This window comes from Gracilinanus agilis, chromosome 2 (genome assembly GCF_016433145.1).
Source record: "Gracilinanus agilis isolate LMUSP501 chromosome 2, AgileGrace, whole genome shotgun sequence".
Lineage (NCBI taxonomy): Eukaryota > Metazoa > Chordata > Mammalia > Didelphimorphia > Didelphidae > Gracilinanus > Gracilinanus agilis.
The window spans coordinates 621,404,331-621,425,351 of NC_058131.1; the positions used below are offsets into that span (position 1 = coordinate 621,404,331).

The 21,021-nt window shown below is 37.4% G+C and overlaps 1 protein-coding gene across 1 annotated transcript in view; it reads left to right on the plus strand.

Annotated features, from left to right (window-relative positions):
- RBM20 (RNA binding motif protein 20) overlaps window positions 1-21,021 on the plus strand; it is a 237,147-nt gene that overhangs the window by 190,747 nt on the left and 25,379 nt on the right. The window contains exons 6-8 of the mRNA XM_044662571.1: window positions 5,874-6,017; window positions 8,979-9,110; window positions 18,767-18,846. Of these exons, the coding sequence (XP_044518506.1) occupies window positions 5,874-6,017; window positions 8,979-9,110; window positions 18,767-18,846 (356 nt within the window). The remainder of the gene's footprint in view (window positions 1-5,873; window positions 6,018-8,978; window positions 9,111-18,766; window positions 18,847-21,021) is intronic.

The window sequence follows — 21,021 nt, forward strand, 5'->3', positions numbered from 1 at the left end:
CCCTTTTTGTGAAAAAAGAAATTGCAGAGATGTGAGCTTCTAATTTTGCTTATTACTAGAGTCTCTAAGGAGGGTATCCTGTGACATAAAGAAGTACACAAGAAATATAAACAAAAGATGATCTTATACATGTGTGTATGGTTGTACATATAGACAGCATGGCATTAGTTTAAAAAAGTCTCACACATGAAATCCAGAGAACTAGGTTTGAGTCCTGGCTTTGCAACTTATTAGCCCTTTAATCTTGGGCCAATTATTTTACTTCCTCCATGCTTCATTTTCATCATCTATAAAATGGAAGTAATTGGGGGCAGCTGGCTGGCTCAGTGGATTGAGTGAGGCCTAGAGATGGGAGGCCCTAGGTTCAAATTTGACCTCAGATACTTCCTAGCTGTGTGACCCTGGGCAAGTCACTTGACCCCCATTGCCTAGCCCTTACCGCTCTTCTGCCTTGGAACCAGTACATAGTATTGATTCTAGGACAGAAGATGAGGGTTTAAAAAATAAATAAATAAAAATAAAATGAAGAGTAATACTTGTATTATCTTTCTATCAATGTTATTGCAGGTAAAGCACTATATAAATTTGAGATACTATTGCTCTTCCTATTGTAGAACTGAGGTGGTGATCAAAAAGGGGGAATACAGGAATTTCCTGTTTAGACAAAAGAGATTTGAGAAAGCTATCATTATCACCATTCCTTTGGTTACTCTGGGAAAGTTTCCAGAAGGAATGGGATTTTAGGACTTGCCTAAGGGTACTAAGATATATATTTGTCAAATAAAAAAACATTTTTTTACAGGCCTTCATGTTGGCCCCTTTCCTGACAGTTTCTGCCCCTGTGATTGATTGCTTTTTATTGATTTAATGGTATGTTTGAAAGTATTTGTTCTTTGAGAGGTGAATATTCCAGCTTAGGCAGTAGTGATTGCATTCCTAATGTGGGAATGAGACCTTCTCAGACTTTTATTTCAATCTAGAAAGAAAGTTTCGAAGCTAATCCTACTGTTTGCTTCCCTAGTCAGTAGCCAGTGGGGCAAAGAGAAGCATTCCAAAAGCCTTACAGAGTTTTGGGGTAAGATTGGACTTTTTGTCGTTCACGGTGCAAATAGAAATTTTGCCCAAGGGAAGTTGTATGTTGATCACAGAAGACTCAGACACAAAGCTCTGGACTTGCCAAACCCAAATGAGAAATCATTTTGCTGAACTTGATCTTGAAAGCTCTCTTGATTTCATCTTCCTTTGAACAGCTCACTCTAATTAAGTCTGAGATCCAGAGCTCTTTAAAAGACACTCCCATCCATCTCCTCAGAAGTTCTCAGTGTCATTAGCTCAGTTCAGTTACATACCCCTCATGTGTAGATCTGTCTTTGCACAGAATACAGAAAGCTCCATTTCCACTTAAGGGAGATGGGCAATTGCTTTGGGAACTACATTACAACACGCAGAATGCTCTTTCCACTTTGGGGAAGCAGTTACCACTGGGAGACCAATGGATGTCTAAATACCTTTAGGGAGAGGGGAGAGGGGAGAGGTACTGTTTGAGGCACTTAGCCTTCTATCTAAGCCTAAACTTCAAAAAAAAAAGGAATTTTCAGTGACTTTATTTCTAGTCTAAAAAAAGAGATAAGTATTTTTGAAATGGAATGGCCAAGGAATAGCTTTTGTATAAGTCTCCAAATAGATTTTTGTATTTACATAAGTATAATCCCCATTTGAAGTAAGACTTTACTTTAGCTATGGAAGGTGGTGATTCTGGAAATTTAAGGTATAATCTTGTAACTCACTTGTTTAGAAGTGAGTCTTTCTGTTTCATAATGCACATGATTAGATTTATGGTGCAATAGTTCTTGAGCCACTAATATGTGCTAAGCATTATGAGCATAAGAAGAATATAATTCCTGCCCTCTGGAAGCTTCTATTCTAAGGGCTTTACCCAGTCATCATGAAGTCTTTGTATATATGTAGGGGCCTTGGTGTGTGAGCATGGAGTCTTCCTCTCTCTCCATTCATTATACAAACCCTGGAAACCTGATTCACCTTCTCATGCATTCCTGTCATATTCTCCCTTCTTGGATCCTACTTCTGAGTAGTCAAAGCTTTTTGGAGGAAATTATAAATTCATTTTCTCTAAACCCACCCAGGGTCTCACCATTGCACTACAGTCCTTTTTTTCATTTGAACAATGCCCTATTTTACTCCCCACAATGGCTTTTCATAGACTGTGACTTTAGAGCCAAAACGTTCCCTAGAGATTATTTTGTCCAACCCCATCATTTTACAGATGAGGATTTGAGATCCCAAGAGGTTGAATGACTCGCCCAATCTCACAGAGGTTTTAATTGGCAGAACCAGGAGTTGAACTGAGGTCCTCTGACTAATTCCAGAGCTCTTTCCATTGTAGCATGAGCTTTTCTGAACTCTTTCATCCTGCCTCTAACCTCAAGTTTCACTCAACAAACCATCTTTCTTCTTTATTGAGAAGACTGAAGCCATCTGACCTGAGTTCTCTCAATTCCCCTTCGCCCCACTTCACAAGCTTTCTAAACTTCTGCTGCTCTTTGAGGATGAGATTGCCCCTCTCCTTACCAAAACTAGCCCCTTGGTTTGTAACCCCAAGCCCACCCTTTCCCTTGCCTCTGGTGGCTTGCTGCATTAAATGTTATCCTGGTCCCAAACCAGTCATGCCCTTTCAGATACAGCCAATGTGTGAATTTGTTTTGCTCTACTATGTTTGTAAAAGAGTAGATTTTTATTTATCAGGGGCAAAGGACTTATGAGAAGAATGGAGGGCAGTAGTGAAAGTGATATTTAAAAAAAGAAGAAAAGAAAGAAAAAGCCAGCAATGATGCATTAAATATACACAGAAGAGGGGGCAGCTAGCTGGCTGGGTGGATAGACAGCCAGGCCTGGAGATAAGAAGGTCTGGGTTCAAATCTCTCCTCAGACACTAACTATGTGACCCTGGACAAGTCACTTTATTTTAATTGTCTAGTCCTTACCACTCTTCTGCATCAGAACCAATACTTAGTATTAATTCTAAGATAAAAGGTAAGAATTTAAGAAACAAATGCAGAGAAGCAAGCAGAAGTAAATTCAGAAGTAGACATTGATGAACAGGGGCAGCAGCTATTATCATGTTAAATGTAATATGTGCTTCAAAAATAATAGTCATAAAAACCATGACCCCTTCATATTCAAGCTCTATCTATCTATTGGCTCTTTTCACAGTATTTACAAATATATTCAGGTTGTTATTATCCATCTAAAAACAAATCTGTTTTTAAACCATGCACCCATTTACTGCTAAACTCCTAGCAGTCTAGTTTACATTCGCCTTTTCCCTACCAACCACTTAACTCCTTGCCTTCTGGCTTTAGACTTCACCCCTCTAATGAAATTTCTCTCTCAGAGGTCATCAGTGACCTTCTAAAGATTAAGCCCCAGGGCCTTTTCTCAGTATTCCTCCACAACAGTCAGCTCTCTGGATGTCTCTTCTGGCTTTGGGGACCCAACACTCTCCTGCTACCAATTGTTCTTTCACTGATTCATCTTTTTTTTTCCCTCCACCCTACAAAGTTTGGATGTCCACTATGGCTATCATATCCTCCTCTCAATACATTCTCTTCCTGGGTGATCCCATTTTTCCCATGAGCTCAGTAACAATCACTGCACTGAGGACTTCAAAACTAAATCTCTTTGAATAAAAAAAAAACTTCAAATTTCTTTCTTGCTGCCATGTTTGTACCCAGAACTTCAAATGGAAACATGAATTTGTCTTCCCTACCCCAAGCCCCCCCTGCTCATCTTCCCGATGTCTCACTTTAGAGAGAGTTACTGTTCCATAGTGGGCAGAATGCTGGACTTGGAGTCAGGGAGACCTGAGGTCAAATTCTGTTTCTTACACTTTTGTTGTTACTGGATATACAACCATGGGCAAGTCCACCTCGCTTCATCTGCAAGGTAGGGATGATATTTATAGCACCCATCTTTCAGAGTTGTTGTGAGAATAAAGTGAGAATATGCATATCAAGCATTTTGCAAACTTTAATGTATATTATATAAATGTTAATTATCATCATCATCATTATTATTATTGTTATTTCCAGTTGTTTAAAGTGTAGTGCAATGAATAAAGTCCTAGGCCAGGAGTCAGGAAGACTCGAGTTCAAATCCTGTCCCAGACACTTTTTAGTTTACTTATTTTTACATAGTTTAATTATTATTTTATATAATATAAACTTTTTATTACATATTTATTATTATATAAAATTACATAAAAATTTATATAATATAATCTATATTTATATAGTTTAATTATTATTAGCAGATTATTGAGCAAATCATTTTTTAAAAAAAACAACCTGTATTTGCCTCAGTTTCCTTATCTGTAAAATGATGAAAACAATAGCACCTCTTCCCAGGGTTGTAGTGAGATAAAATGATGTTATATTTGTAAAAGTGCTTTGTAAACCTTAAAGCACTATGTTATTATTATTATTATTATTATCATTATTTATCAGTCACCCAAGCTTGAAATTTCAGATCTTTAATTCCTTCATCTTCCCATAAAGTCAGTTGCTAAGTTTTATGAATTCATTCTCCCCAATATCTCTTGCCACCCATTCTTTTCTCTCATTCCCACCACTAACAGTTTACTTCAGTATCTCATCTCCCACCAAGACTATTACAAAAATTTCCCAATTGGTGTCCCTGGTCCAGGCTCTCCATCTCTCCAGCCTTTCTTTGCACAGTTGCCATCCTGCTAATGCATGGGTCTAAAAAAAATAATAAATCGACCATCTTCCTTAAAGTATTTCAGTGGCTCCCCATTGTCTAGAAGATATAAACTCCTTAGCCTGGCATTTAAGGCAATCTGCAATCTACCTTTCCAGCCTTATTTTACATTGCTCCTTTCAAGCCAAATTGGACATTATTCTTTGTTCCACCTAAAACTGGTCTACTGGCTTTTTCTTGAACTCAAATGCCACCTCCCCTTTCTATGGCTTCATGTATCTTTTCTCTGTGCCTGGAATACACACCCTCTTTATCTCTGCCTTTCATAACCCTCTTCTTTAAAGGCACAGTTTAGGTGCCAACTCATCTATGAAAGTTTCTCATTATAATCCCCAAGTGTGAAAGTATTTTCTCCTCCTTCAAGTTTTTAAGAACACTTTATCTAGGGCTCTCCCTAGCACTAATCACATGCTACTCTGAATTATGCTTATCTGCATATAAGTCATATATCTTCTTAGAATGTAAAGTACTTGATGATAGGCAGGGGCTATGCAGTTTTATCTTTTATCTCCAGTGTCCGGAATAGTGTCTTGCACATACTTAGATACTTAATAAGCATTTATTGAATTGAATTAACTGGAATTTGTCAGCATACCAAAAGTTTCAATCTCTGCCCTCAGAGAGGTTCTATTCTAATGTCTTCAGGGAGGGGCTCATTGTGAATAGATTCCTTTTCTTTATTCACAGCACAAAAAATATGTCAAATACTACTTGGGCTTGTAGGTATCTAACTCTGAGAGAATATTTGATTAAATATACTCATTTCCAGGAAGCCTTCACTAATTTTTTTAAAGTAAAGCCCCCCTTTCTCAGAACTTTCATCATGCCTTGTTCATGTTCTTTACACCTGTATTTTGTTTTGAATTCTTTTATTTTTTTGCATCCCCCTGCTAGTCTGTGTTCCTTGAAACAGGGGCTCTTTTTTATTTATTGTTATATGTCTCTGAGCTTGGTACATGAGGTGAACTTTATCACTGTTTATTGACTGAATGAAAGAATGATCAATTGATTGAATGAATGAATGAATGAATGAAGCATGTTTTTTGAAGACCAGCACTGCCATTTGTTCCCATTAGTTTTCACAGCGGAAAGCCACTGCTGGTCGAGTGGTTCACATCTGCAATCTCCCTGAAGGAAGCTGCACTGAGAATGATGTCATTAACTTGGGACTACCCTTTGGAAAAGTAACCAATTATATTCTCATGAAGTCCACCAATCAGGTTTGTTTATCTTTCCTTCTCCCTTCAGCTGCAATCTGTACTTTTGCATTGGAATACATGAAATCTGCTTAAAAGCAGAAAGGGTTGTATGAGTTTTGTATAGATAAGAATGACATTAACTAAAAAGTACCCTTCTCCACATAAGAGCTGAATATTCCCAATTGAAAATTTACTTAAAGTTACTTTTTCCATTGGTTGATATTTTTACATGAAACCAGCCATCATCCATATTTCTTTGCCCTATCCTCTTTGAAGAGATTGTCACCAGTGATTGAAGCAGGGGGCTAAGATCTGTGACTGGTGAAATGAGATAAGCCCAAAAGAGGATAGAGACATTGACCTTGGCCCCTGGAGCTCCATTGTCTAATCACAATACTGTATTCCATATCAACTCCTTGAATGTGTTAGACTGAATTTAGAGCCAGTCAGGAGCTGACTGGGAACAGACTTTAGTAATTAGTCCTTTGTGGCAGTTCTCCTTTTTCTGTCATCTAGCTCTTCTAAGAGCCCAAAGTCAGCACAGGAATGAATGAGAAATGATTAAAGGATATATCACTGTGCTCACTTATACATGAGAAGCAGAACCAGTGAATGGTCTTGCATTTCCTGAGATGCCTGGTATTCTGAGGACTGAGTATTTTTAGTTCTATTTCCAAAGGCAAAAAAGTTTACACTAGGATCTTCCTTTCAATTTCCTAATAGGAGTCAGAAAAATCTTACTTTTACCTCCAACTTAAGGTACGCAGGAAAAAGCCTTTCCCCCCATGATGACTCTTAACTAGACATAGTTCTTTTTCCTCACCATAGTTCCCGATAAAATTTGGCAACTCAGTCACAAATTTTCCCCCGTTTATTTGCTCAAACTACATACATGGTGAATAGCTACTCTCTCCGCTTCCAATATGAACACATCGAGATTCACTATTTTGCTTTGGATTAGCTATTTTTTGCTTCTATTTGATAGTTGGGGCACAGCTACTAGAGTATTTTTATATAAAAATTACATAAAAAGTTGGATGGCAGGGTTGGGATTCTGACCTATGGTTCCTGTCTGTATAGTCCTTCTCACTCTACTATGAGCCAGACTAGACCAGAGAATAAAAATAATTTGAAATGAAAAAAAATTTTAAGTATTTCATATAAACTTTCCCCACTCTGAATCTGTCACAAAAGATTCAAGTCAAAGGTGTGAGAAAGGCTTTGAGTCTACATAAGCTTGGAACTGCCTAGTTACTAATGTCTTTTCTCTTCTACCCTCAAGGAAAGTAGGATCAAGTTAATTTCATTTCATTACATTTTTTAAAAAGCTAGAATAAACAGGTTAAGCCAAACAAAATAGTCCAGTCTCATAATCTTCCCCACTACCCACACACACACCCATAATATTTTATTTGGGGACTAAAAGAGAAAAGAAACTGTGAAGTCATTAAAATAGTTTTCTGTCTTCTTGACACACAAATAACACATCCCACCTCCAGAATTTGTAGGCATCTTATAACTTCAGTGACATATGTATTTCAAGCTTGAAATCAGAAGGAATGAGTTTTAACCCAGGATTTTCAACTGCTTCTTTTGTGATGATGTTAGGCTTGTCATTTCCCTTTTCTAGGGCTCAGTTTCTTCATTGGTAAAATGAAGATGCTGCACTGACATGATTTCCAAAATCCCTTCAAGTTACAGCATTTTAGATTCTATGATTTCTGCCTCCACAGGTGGTCAGGATTCAGATAATTCAGGCTTAGAATTATGTCTCTAGTCACCTAGATCCATCATCACCATCATTAATAAATATGAAATATCTAGTTCCAAGGATCAAGTAGATGCTCAGTAAAGTCTATTTGATAGACTTGAGCCTCAGAGAATCGCTTTTATGTTATGTCACCCAAGATAGGCATACATACTTAGAGTTTAACATGGTGTGAACTTAATAATAGCTGGTGTTTATACAACACCTTCAAGTTTTCAAAGCATTGGACATACATTATTATCTCATTTCATCGTTTAACAGCCTTCTGATATAGGTACCATAGGTAGTATTATCCTCGGGAAACTCAGGCTTCGAGTAATTTAGTGACTTGTCTACAATTATGTAGTTAGTATGTACAAAGAGAGACCTTATAAGCCATGTACTCCTAGTCCCTCAGTTTCCCCATCTGTAAAATGCAAACATACACAAGATGGTTCTTATAATATCCCTTCTAGCTCTAACTCTGATACTATGACAAGTATCACTGCAGAATTTGAACACACATTTTTCTTTATACCAAGCCCAGTGCTTTCTCCAGCATAAATTAATAATAAATTACCATTAGATCTTAGGATCATACCATCAGCAAGTATTTATTAAACCCTTATTTAAAGCCCAGGCACTGTGCTATATAGTGAGGATTTTTTAAAAAGGTTAAAAATAGTCCCTGACCTCGGAGAACTTATATTCTAATGTAGAAAATGTCAATAAGTAGGTATATACAACATATATACAAAAGAGATGGAAAGTAATCTCAGAGTGGAAGTCCTTAATAACCGGGGAAACTGGAGAAAGTCTCCTACAGAAAACTGACTTTAAGTTGAGTCTTAAAGAAAGCCTAGGAAGTTAAAAAACGAAGAAGAGCATTCCAAGCATGGCAAACAATCAGTGTTTAAAAATTTAAGCTAGGAGGGACCTTAAAAGTCATGTCATCCAGTCTCACATTATGATGGGGTAAACTGAGGCCTAGGTTGTAGGTAATAAAGATGAGAGTCAAACTTATACTTCCTGACTCCAGATGAGGGATTTTTCCATTATACCAGGAGACTTGAATAAGGAACGATTTTGTAGTGGGACTCTCTTAAAACAAGGTGCTTTTGATATAACAGTAAAAATACCTCCTTGCCTGAGGGACCAAGATTGAGTCTCCTGGTGAAAAATAGAAAATGATAAAATATGAGTCCAACAAGTATCTTTCTTTTCCTTTGTTATAGGCCTTTCTGGAAATGGCTTATACTGAAGCTGCCCAGGCAATGGTACAGTATTACCAAGAGAAATCTGCTGTGATTAACGGTGAGAAATTGCTCATTCGGATGTCCAAGAGATACAAAGAACTGCAACTGAAGGTAAAGAAGGAAGGAAAGGGTTCTTGCTTTTGGTACCATGCCCATGTCTTGGCTGAGAAGGAGACTGCTCAATGCCATTGTTCATTACCAAATATGCCTCTTTCTTTCCTTTTTTTCCTCTCCTGATTCACTCTTAGCACTTTCTCTTAAAATCCTGCTCTCTTTTTCTTTCCTCTCCCTGTTGGACTTTCCTTTCCTTAGACCTGTCAATGATTTCCATGAGTACTACTTAGCCTCAGTGGCTTCATTAGAGTGTGAGAGAGCTTTTGGATATTAGTCTCAGGGTTGCATCCAGAATATCTCTGCTACAGATTTTCAAATCTACCTAAACAGTTAAAGTTAGAAGGCAAAGACATATTTTTCTGCCTAGGTACCAGCACTTTATGTTTACAAATTAACTAATGGATCCACCACTTTCCAACATTAGATACAAAATTCCTTTGCCAACATTTTGACTTGAAGCAGTCTACTGTTATATTCTACTGATTAAAGAAAACTTATTGCTCATTTCAGATAAGGGAAATTTCTATGCTTACACTCAGCCAAACTTGGCAGAAGTTGCTGTTCTCTTGGGATCTACCCTAGAGTACTGTAATTGAATTTCCATACCGATTCCCATTGGAATTCTAATTAGGACTAATAGCCACAGTTATCATCATAAAAACACAGACTCCAGACTCTTATCTTCCTGGGAGAGAACTCGGGATCATTCCTTTTTAAAACTCCACCCCGCCAAAACCAAAAAAAACAAAAACCAAACCTTCTATTATCTGATAGGTCAAGTGTAGCCCTTGCTGATAGTTCATTATGGAAGGACAGGTACCTTCTAGATGTCTCATTCAGGACCTTTTTCTGGGATTCAGTGAAAATGACCACTTTTTTTCACTTAGACAAATTTTGGCATTCTGCCAACTCAAAGATCCCTATAAATAAATGTGGGTGGCCCTATAGGGGAGACCTTGAGACCCTATGAATCTATGAGAAGAGCCTTTCTGTTTGAGGGAATCTCACCAAGGTCACCCAAAAGGAACGAGATTGCTTCCATTTCTCTATCCCTCAACTGTTTTCTTAAGCAATGATTCCTAGAGGAAAGATAAAGGAAAGGAGAAACAATCAATTGTCTCTTTTTCTCTAATCAATCCCCATGTAGCTGACAAAGTAATATTCTTTTTAAAACTTCAGTTAAATTAGTTATCATGCGTATATTTTAAATAATATTTTATTTTGTTCCCAATTACACATAAAAACAATTTTAAACATTTATTTTTTAAAAATTTTGAATTCCAAATTCTCTTCCTCCTTCCTACCCTCTCTCTTCTTCTCCCTCCCTAAGATGGTAAGAAATTTGATAAAAATTTTACAATGTACTTGTAAATCACATGAAACATTTTTCCACATTGATCATTTTGTGGAAAAGAGCTAGAACCAAAAAAGAAGAAAGAAAGTGAAATATAATATGTTTTGGTCTGCATTCCCATTCCATCAATTCTTTCTCTGGAAATGGATAACATTTCTTATCATAAATGTAAAATTTAAATCACAGAGGTGACCATGTCATTCCACTGATCGTCAAACTATTGGCTCCTTGTTTCAAGTAAGATCACATATAAACTCCTCTGTGTGGTATTTAATGCTAACCCTATCCAAATATCGAGCCTACCTTTTCTCTTCTTCCTATAATTTAGGTCCAGTCAGTTTGGTCTTCTTGCTGTTCCTCATATACAACATTCCATCTCCTATTTTTCATGCTTTTGTCCCTTTTCCTCACTCCTATGCCCAAAATTCAATCTCTCCTCATTTCTTAGAATCCATACATTCCTTTAAAGCTAAAGCTAGCCCTGATATCACCTCCTGAGGTTTTTCCTGAGCCCTGCTGCTAGGTCTCCTCCAAAAAATCACTTTGTATTTATTATATATTTTGTATCTGTTTGTGTGTTATCTCTTTTTTTGATAGAATGTAAGCTCCTTGAGGGCAGGGACTGTTTCATTTTTGTCTTTGTATCCCCTCTCCCTGGCACAGTGCTTGCCATATAAAGGGTCCTTAATAAATGCTTGTTGATTGAGAGTTGATTGATTTCTCCTATTTTTACCATGTATGAATGACAGTGATTCATAAATATGCATTGTGTCTCCTACTAGATTGTAAACTCTTTGAGGGCAGGAACCATGGTCTTCTCCACTTCTCTATTCTACTCAGTACCTAGCCCAGGATGATGCACATTGTAGAAGTTCAATAAATGCCTTCAATGAATGTGGAAAAAAAAGAAATAGAGAGAGAAGCAGAAGAGCTGGAGAGGCATCTGAAGTGTTCCTCTTGCTCTCTGAAGGAATGATATGAAATTAAAGCTGTCCAGAACAGAAACAGAAAGTTCTGCAGCTTCTGGCCAGAGATCTCATACTCAGCAACAAGCATATATTGAGTGATTACTGAAATGTTCTGTGAGAATCTGGACCCTCAGCCCTACAAGCCTCACTTTTCCAATAGAAGGAATCTCTGCAGAGCACAGAGGCATCAAAGTTGAGCCAATGCAGGGAGCTAGGTGTGATCTAGGTAGCCTTTCAGCACATTGGCTCCATTTCTAAACTAAGAAAGTCAAAAATCTCTTGGGAAACATCTGATAAGCTGGTCAGTCATCCACACTTTGAATCATCAAGAGAGAATCCTAGCATGTGACAATTGGGAGAGTCATTGGATATGAACTGGTTCAAACTCTTCTCCTTCCTCTTCCATGATTTTTCAGAGGAGTAAGCAGACCCAAGAAGGGGAAATATTTTTTTATTTTTTAAGTAAACCTTTATCTTCTGTCTTAGAATCAATACTAAATGTCAATTCCAAGGCAGAAGAATAATGAGGGCTAAGCAACTGAGGGTAAGTGATTTGCCCAGGGCCACATAACTAGAAAATATCTGAGGCTAGATTTGAACCCAGGATCTCCCATTTCCAGACTTTGCTATCTATCTACTGAGCCACCCAGCTGCCCTTAGGAGAATGCTTTTCACGGGTTCATACAGACACAGTTCAGTGTGCAAAGCCTTGTGGCAGAGTGGATAAAACTAGGCTTAGAGCCGAAAAGACCCGAGTTCAAATCTAGCCTCAGACCAGCTGGTGGCCCTGGACTATGTCACATAACCACTCTTCTCCTTAGTTTCTTCATCTGTGAAATGGGGATAATAATAGCACCAACTTCCCTGGGTTGTTGTGAGGATCAAATGAGATCATATTTATAAAGCACTTAGCTCAATGCCTGGCACATAGTAAATGCTATATAATGTTAATTATCATCAGCATCATCAGCATCATCATCATCATTATTATTATATGAGGCAATAATTGTAAAGTGCTTACTTAGTACAGTGCCTGGCACATAGTAAGCACTATATAAATGTTAACTATTATCATTATTATAAAAGGCATTGTGAAGGGATGCAAAAGCAACAGAAGCTGTGGTCCTGCAGATTACAGCATTTTCTAATTAATCTAACCCTTTGTTAAGATGCTACAACGTATATTATCTCAATGACTACTCACAAAAACCCTGTGAAGTGGGAGCTGTTATTATGCCCATTTTACAGATGTGGAAAGTAAGGCTGAAAAGTTAATTGACTTATGCAAGGTCACATAGCTAGTGAGGATCTAAGCAGGTTTTGAACTCAGGTCTTCCTAGCCCTAAGTTTAGTACTTTATCTACTGTGCCACCTAGTTGCCTCTGACGTGCAAAATGAGGCATATATTCTTAGACCTGATTAATGTGGGAATTAGTTTTGCTTAATTACGCATATCTGTTACAAGGGTTTTGGTTTTTTTTTCCACTTCCTGTGACTGGGACAGAGAATAAAGAGAAGGAAGGGAAAGAAAATAAATGCTTATTGATTTGAAAAAAAATGAATAAAAATTTCAAGTATAAACTATTTTCAATAACTTACAGTATAGTTGAAAAGCTAAGACAAATATAGAGGAGATTAACCAGTAAGACTATTCTGAGTTCAAAGGGGTAGAAATTACTGTGGCTCAGAGAAGGATTGGGAGGTTTCCCACAAGGAGAGGGATTTGAGCAGGACCTAGAAGCCTGGGAAGGATTTGGCAAGATGGCATAGAAGGGAAAGAGCATTACAGGAGGGGGAAATGGTACAAATCAAATGCAGAAATGGGAAAACACAGCAATAACAAGAATGAAGAGATTTTGATGGCACCCATTTCTGAGGTGTTCTATGTGGCTCTGTGGCCTTTGTAATAAAAACTGGCATTTTCTGTGGTTCTTCTAAGCATTCAAAGCACTTTATGTGGAGTTCTTCTTTGGAGCCTTATAACAACCCCACAGCCTTTTATAAGTGCAACCCTGGTAAAAGGTACTTGCACAACATCCATTCTTCTCTTCATTTTTTACGTGGATAAAATAAGGCCTCTAGAGTCAGTGATTTAACCCCAGGAGACTGGGCCAGATGGGCAGAGCCAGGACTGGGCCTGAGCTTTCAACAACTAGTCTGGGGATGAAGCCTCCAAGCGTTTCAGCTCTCCTGTGAATCTATCCTGCACTTCCTTAGCTCTAGCTCCCTTTGGGGAATAATTCTGCTAAGATCTTAAAACCTGGTGAATTTCTCACTATTTTGTCTTAGAATCAATAAGTATGGTTTCTTAGTCTAATGTCATAGAGCTTTGCTGCTTGTGGCAGGTAAGTATAACGTTTCATTCCCAGGCTCACCTCTCTCTTTTGACCTTTACAACATGATGATGAGACTCAGCATTCCCTGGATTATAAAATAAAGGTCAAACAGTACCTGTTTGTGACTTCTGGTTTCCTCCATAGTCTCTTCTCTAATCTTTGTCAGATTTCTTCTGGCCATGCTTTAGCTACATAAGAGGTCACAGAGGGCTTTGGAGGGAAAATAATGACCACTATAGAACCTCAAAGATGGAAAAAAGAGCCACCAAGTCTTAAGAATCCCTTCAAAGTCTTCTCTGACAAGTGGTTCTCTTTCTTCAATAAGGATTCTTCCTGGAGGGGGAACCCATTTCTGTCATATACACTCCTTCCCCCAAAGGTAGCAGCCCATTACACTTTAAAACAGTTGTTAGGAAGTTTTTCCTCATATCAGTCAAGCTCAATATATTATTATTAAAATGAATACAATTAAATTAAGTCCATTGTTCTAATTTGTGAACATTTCCTGAATCTCTCACCTATTGTGTTAACTCTCCCTCCCAACTTCCTTTCACCTGCAAATTTTGATGAGAATGCCATTTTGCCTTCATCTAATTCATGAATTAAAGTGTTGAATAGTACTCCAAGATATTTCACTGGAGCATTGAACTAGAGTGTCTCTCCAAACTGATATGGTTCCATTAGTGACTATCCTTTGGGCATGAATATTCCTCTGGATCCGTCATATAGCCTACCTCATCATATTCCATCATATGATCCATATCTCCCTATCTTTGTTCACAAAAATAGTGTGCTTTGCCAAAATGGAATTATGCTATGTCTAAAGCATTCCCTACACCTAACAATTCTATCAAAAATTAGAAATGAAAGGCATGGCCTTTTCTCATTGAAACCATCTTTTTGATCACCATGCCTTTCTAAATACTATAAACCATCTACTTAATAACAAATTCTAGAATTTTGTCAAGAATCAAAGTCAAGTTTACTGATCTACAAAATTAACTCTCTTCTATTCAAGAACTTCTCTGATTCTCCAAAATTCCTTGAATGTTACTGGTAGCATCTTAATAATCACTTCTCTCTATTCTTTTGGTATTCTAGAATCTAAATTCATTTGGGACAAATTCATCAAAGATCATTTTGTGCTTTTTTTCTCTCTTCATTTACCATGGATTTCAATTCAACATTTTTCTTCTATATTTTCGGTCCACCAGTGATTCTCCTTGAAGAGAAAGAGGGAAAGAGGAAGAGAAGTAGAGAGGGAAAGAGGAGAGAGAGCAGAAACATAATGAGTTGGATATGTAGTTACCATTATATTCTATTTCTCTGTTTGCTTTGAAATCCATTTCCCCAAAATCTAGCATGCCTATATTTGACTTTCCCCTCCTCTGTCACAAGTTTTAAGAGGGAGTAGTCACTTGTCCCCAAAGATTTTATTATTTATATTTCATCAGACAGTTCCTTTCTTTTATCAGGTTCACAGTAGTAATTTTCCTTGTCATTTTCTTCACTTTTTAAAGGATAAAATTTATAAGGTTAATTAAAAATTATTATAGATATACAAATAGTTTCAGCCCTCCTTTACTTCTCAATCATGCCTTTGGAAGACACATTTCTTGAACTCCTTCTTAAGAATAAATCTTTTCATTTTCCAGTTCTTCCTGTGATCCAGGTGGTCTGTAGCATAATCTTCTGTTACTTTCATTTCTTTTGCCTCTACTTGCTCACATTTGTTTAAGATTTGTTTGTTTTAAGAGACTGGATCTCAATAGCTCACTCTGGCTTGAAGTGCTGGAAGCACTCTGCCTGGATCCCAGTGTTGATTGGAAGGAAAGCTTTGGCCAGCTATATTTCTGACCTGGTTTTATTTGCTCTTTTTAAAGCTGATAACCCTCAGCTCCCAGGGGCTTGCTATAATTATGCTGGGCTTATTGCAAACACTTGATTGGCTTTAGCCTCATTCCAAATCAGAACTCTTCTGAGCTCAAATGGTCCACCAGCCTTAGCTTCCCCTTTACAAGGATTATAGGCAGGTGCTATCACTTATTTATCTTTCAAAGCATCTTTACCTTCATCTCTTTAGATGCTCATCATAACCCCAAAAGGTAGGCAGAGAAAGTATTATTATCCTTTTTTAATATTTACTTTCTTAGTAACAACTCTAAGACAGAAGAGCAAGAGCTAGGCAAATGGAGTTTAAGTACTTTACTGATAGGAAATATCTAAGGTCAAATTTGAACCCAGGTCCTCCCAACTTCAGGCTTGATTCTATATCTGCTGGGCCACCTGGCTTCCCCATTTTATCTTCTTTTACAGGTGAAGAAACTGAGGCTTGTGAAGTTGTAGTGATTTGTACAGTCACGTGACTGCTTAGAGCACATCTGGGAACAGGTTTCCTGCTTTTAACTCAATTTTTTCTATTATCTTGTCTTAAAAAACTTAATACAAACATTTCTACTGATAGCTCTCCTGTAGGCAGGGGGGTTGGAAGTTAAGAGGGTATTTTATCTTATTCAGTATGATCATTAATCAAGGAAAGTAACTATTAAGTCTATTTTTTTCTTCACTCAATCTGACCCTAACATCATCATAGCTTTTAAGTTAAATGGTTGAGAAAGCTATCCTATGTTTGAGAGCAGGAAAAAAAAGGATTGTTTTAGTTCAAGAAAAACATCTTCCTGTTCAAGAGGGTATCACAAACATACTCCTTTGATTCTGGGGATTTAGAGAACCTTTTTTCTGGGAAACTGCTGTGCCCTCTCGTCATTGCTTGAGATTTTCAGGCAGCCACTAGAGGATGCTATAAACAGTGGGGAAAGATTGAAGTTCCTTCTGGGAGGCCAGTGGCACACTTAGGGACCTTCTCAGTAAAGGGGAAGGGAATGTGCATATATTAAGCACCTACTCTAAAAAGCAAACCAGAGGGAGAGACTGTACTGACCCTAAGTAGAACTGAAGCCCTGAGGCCAGACTAACTCATTCCTAAACCACTTCAGCCTCTCTCTCCTTGGTCTTCCTTCCCCTGTCTTCTTCTCTATTGTCTCTGGATATTCACCCTCCTATTAGCTCCCAACCTATTCCTGCAGACAGTAGAAAGAACTTGCAAGAGCAAGCTGGAACTGATTCTGGGAAGTAGCAAAAGACTTGGCTGTATCAAATTGACTTCCTACTTTGAATATTTTTTTAAAACTCATTGTGGATTTTTTTTTTTTTTTTTTTTTTGCTTTTTAGCTATTAGTGGAAAAAATCAAGGGCTTAACAGACCTATGTTCTAGTCTCATTCTAACCAGCTGTGACCTTGGCAAATAATTTAATCTCTGTTTGCCGCAATTTCCTCAACTGTAAGATAAAGATAATATATAGATATAATATATATCACGAAGTTGTTGCAGGGATCAGATGAGGTATTTGTAAAAAGTGGTTAGCACTGGCTCTGGCACATAGTAGGTACCACATAAAGTCTTATTACCTTCCTTTGCTCATCCATAAACTGAAAGTGTGGAAATTAGATAAGAAGAGCCAGGGGGAAGGATACAGAAGGAAAGGGAACATGGGAGAGAAGATGTAGAGGAAAGTAGAGAGAAGAAGTTCCTTGAGGATAATCATGAGAGTAGCCAGAGGGGCTTTCTCTAAGAAAAGCTTAGCTGTCAAGAATAAGTCATTACCTCATGGCCTCTTTATCAGAAGGGCATGTACTTTTTAGAGATTTCTTGAGTACATTGATTTTATACCTTTTGGCTATTATTGAAAAAAGCCAGAACTTGAATATCATGAAATATGAGTTCTAGGTCCAATCTACTTTGCAAACTTGGGGAAATCACTTCTCTTTTAGTTCCATTTTCATCATCAATTTTTAAAAAAATTATCTCTAAAGCCTCTACCATATCTAACATTCTACAACCTCACTGGGGGGTAATATAAACACTACATTCCTAGAAAGCAAATCCTAAGATTCTTCCTTAGTTTTATTTTTTAAATTTTTTCCCCATTTTTACAAACTTGACAAATTCCCGTTAATATGAACATTTCTATAAACAAAGAGAAAAAGGTGATTTTCTATGAAATCACAAATTTCCAATACACACAGCTTTGTTTTTTAAAACATTTAATTAATTCAGTATGTTCGTTTCAAAGCTCTCCTGTTTAGCTAGGTCTACTTCTGAACTTCCTACTATTATATCCTTTTTTAAAATTAAATTTTATTTTAAATTAACAAATCTATTTTATTGCTTCAATAAGAATATGCTCTTTTGTTTTATTTTATCTTATTGGCTATCACTACCATATTCTTCCCCTCATATCCCTTCCAATATAAACAAACAAAACTTTTGTGACAGATAGGCTAAGTCAGTAAAATAAAGAGACATGTGTCTGAAAATGTATCTCATTCTGACCTTAAGTCTGTCACTTTTCTCTCCGGAGGTAAATGAATGCTTCATTGCCAGTCCTTTTGAAAGTTGTTTTTCTTTACAGGGTTGTGGTCAATTGTAAATTATTCTCCTGATTCTGCTCATTTCTTTCTGTATCAGTTCATACAAGTCTTCCCATGTTTCTTGGAATCTATCCCGTTTCTGATTTCTTATAGAACAATGTTATTCCATTATGTTCAATTTACATAATGTTTTCAGCTGTAATCCAATCATATCGGCACCCCCTTATTTTCTGGTTCATCACTACATCAAAAAGTGCTATCCTAAGTACATTTGTACTTGAGGATCCTTTTCCCTTTGTCTTTAATCTCCTTGAAGTTATAATAGTGTCATTAGAGTTCTTTATTTTTCCATCTTGGTGGATAATAACATTAACATTAATGTGTTCATTTATTGGCAGGATTTTAAGATGTGGTCTATGCAGTCCATTTTGCCCTTGTTTCCTTTTATTCTCCTTGATGAGGAGAGAGTATCTCCTTATAGTGATGTAAGGGAATAACTTCATCCAGGAGTCTGGAATTGTCAAGATTGATTTAAAGTTGATTTTTTTTAAAATTTTGCCTAGAAACCTGGGAAGAATGTTGCTGCCATCATCCAGGACATCCACTCTCAGAGGGAGCGAGACTTGTTCCGGGAAGCTGATAGGTGAGGCATATCTGGTCAGGGGACTTGTGGGACAGAATTGAGCTGTGTGTAAAGCAAAATCTGGGCAATCTATACAATTCGGCTATTTTACATCATAAGAGAAGTTGACCCAAGCAATGAATGCCCTGACCATAAATCAAGTTGAGTTTTTGTTTTCACTCTCTCACTCATCCAACGTGAGAAAACTGCTTCATGGAAGGGATCCCTAAAGCAATTTTATTGTGGCAAGTCAACCATTTTGGGGTCTGGACAGATTGTTCCTCCCATCTGCCCACATAGCTTGACTAGTCAAAGGTATTGTCCAATTTGGAATTTGATTCCCTACCCTCTATTACCTATCTCTTACCTTAAAACTGCTGCTGCAGTGCTGAAAGTTCCAACATTCAGATGACCTTGGGTCCAAATGCCGCTTGTCCAGATATATTTTCTTTTTTTAATGTAATTTTTATTTTCTTTTTTAAAAATATTTTCCATGGTTACATGATTCATGTTCTCTCCCTCCCCTTTTCCTCCTCCCCTCCCAGAGTTGACAAACAGTTCCACTTGTTCAGATAACTTTTCAAGGGAAAAGTCAATCCCTAAATAATAGAAATAAGTTTAAGTATTATTGATATAGAAATGCTATTTGAGCAATTCTTCTTCTGGCCAGTTTTACAATTTATTGAAAGTATGCTAATTCTGAGCTAGATAGCTCTCCATATCCCTTCAGGGGTTGGTTTCAGACCCTGGTCTTATGTCAGTCAATCATCTAAGAAGACCTTGGAACTTATTTGAACCCTTTTCGCATGGACCCTTGTTCTAGGAATAATCTAGGAATAATACATGCACTGCCAGAGACACCTGGCTACACCTGCACAAAACAACAGGACCAAGTTTCCTTCTCCTTGACTTTTCTCTCTACTATCAAGTTTTTAATTTTGTGTCCCACCTCTGGCCAGTCATGAAGGCTCTAGAAACAAGCCTTGTGTTATCCTCTAGCAACCCAGCTGACTGATAAAGAGAGTAGGAGCAAAACAACCAATTTTTAATCATCCAGAGATAAATGCATCCCAACACCAATTTCACCCTTAGATTTCTCAATGGCAGCGTGTTTATACATCACACCCATCTCAAGAGTTAACATCCTGGTTGTCTAATGAAAGGATTTACTTAAAGCAAGGCCTTCTCTTTTTATAAATTTGGCCTCTGGAAAATATGAAAGATGGGGTGCTTCTTGTATGCAAAAGTATTGGTGGGGAAAAAGGAGCATCTTGTTAGTCTGACTCTTTGGAGCATATCTATACTCATGTAAAGCTTCAGAAGATTTTTTGTTTTAGTGGTTTCTACCTACAGTCTATTCTCACCTCTTTATATAAATGAACAAGAACATAGATAATCCAAGAGAAATAGTCATCCACAAAACAGCCAATCTGGGCTTTGGAATGAATTATTTTTTTTTCTCAAACAGATTTTTATCTTCCTAACTCTGTCTGACTTAAGCTGATATGTCAAACTCGGATTAAAATTTACCACAGATACAAGCATACTATCATATCCAAAGTGGCAGCAACAGCAGTGAGAGACAGTATAATGAGATTTGTTTACCTTTCTCAGAATAATGTGGAAGGTATCCCAATCGCTCCCTCCTAAACCTCAGGTTTTTTATTGGTTCAGTCAGATAACCCCAGCAGGGCATATGAGATCTGAAGACTGTTAACATGGGGAGAGTCTTGGTGACCCACAGGCAACTGTGTGGTTAGAAAAGGCTTCTTGATAACTCCTAGAATGGAAAACTATGAAAATACAATATTAGAGTATCAGATGTTAATATCTCACTTAATCTTCAAATGTTTGTGTAGGACTGTGTTTATATACATTTATATGTGTATCTATGTATGTGTGCCTTATAGTATCTGTGTGTAATCATATATATATACATATATATATGTATCTATGGGTATATCGATAGGATTATATCCCTGTGTATCTGTGTGATAAGCAATGTGGAATAGGGAAGGGTTCTGGACTTTGACTTGGAAAGACCTAGGTCCATAGCCTACCTCCTGCACTTACTAGCTGAGTGGACCTTAGAAATTCACGTAACCCTCTGACCCTCACTTTTCTTATTTGTAAAATGAGGCAATTAGAGTTTGTTCTCTCTCTCTCTCTCTCTCTCTCTCTCTCTCTCTCTCTCTC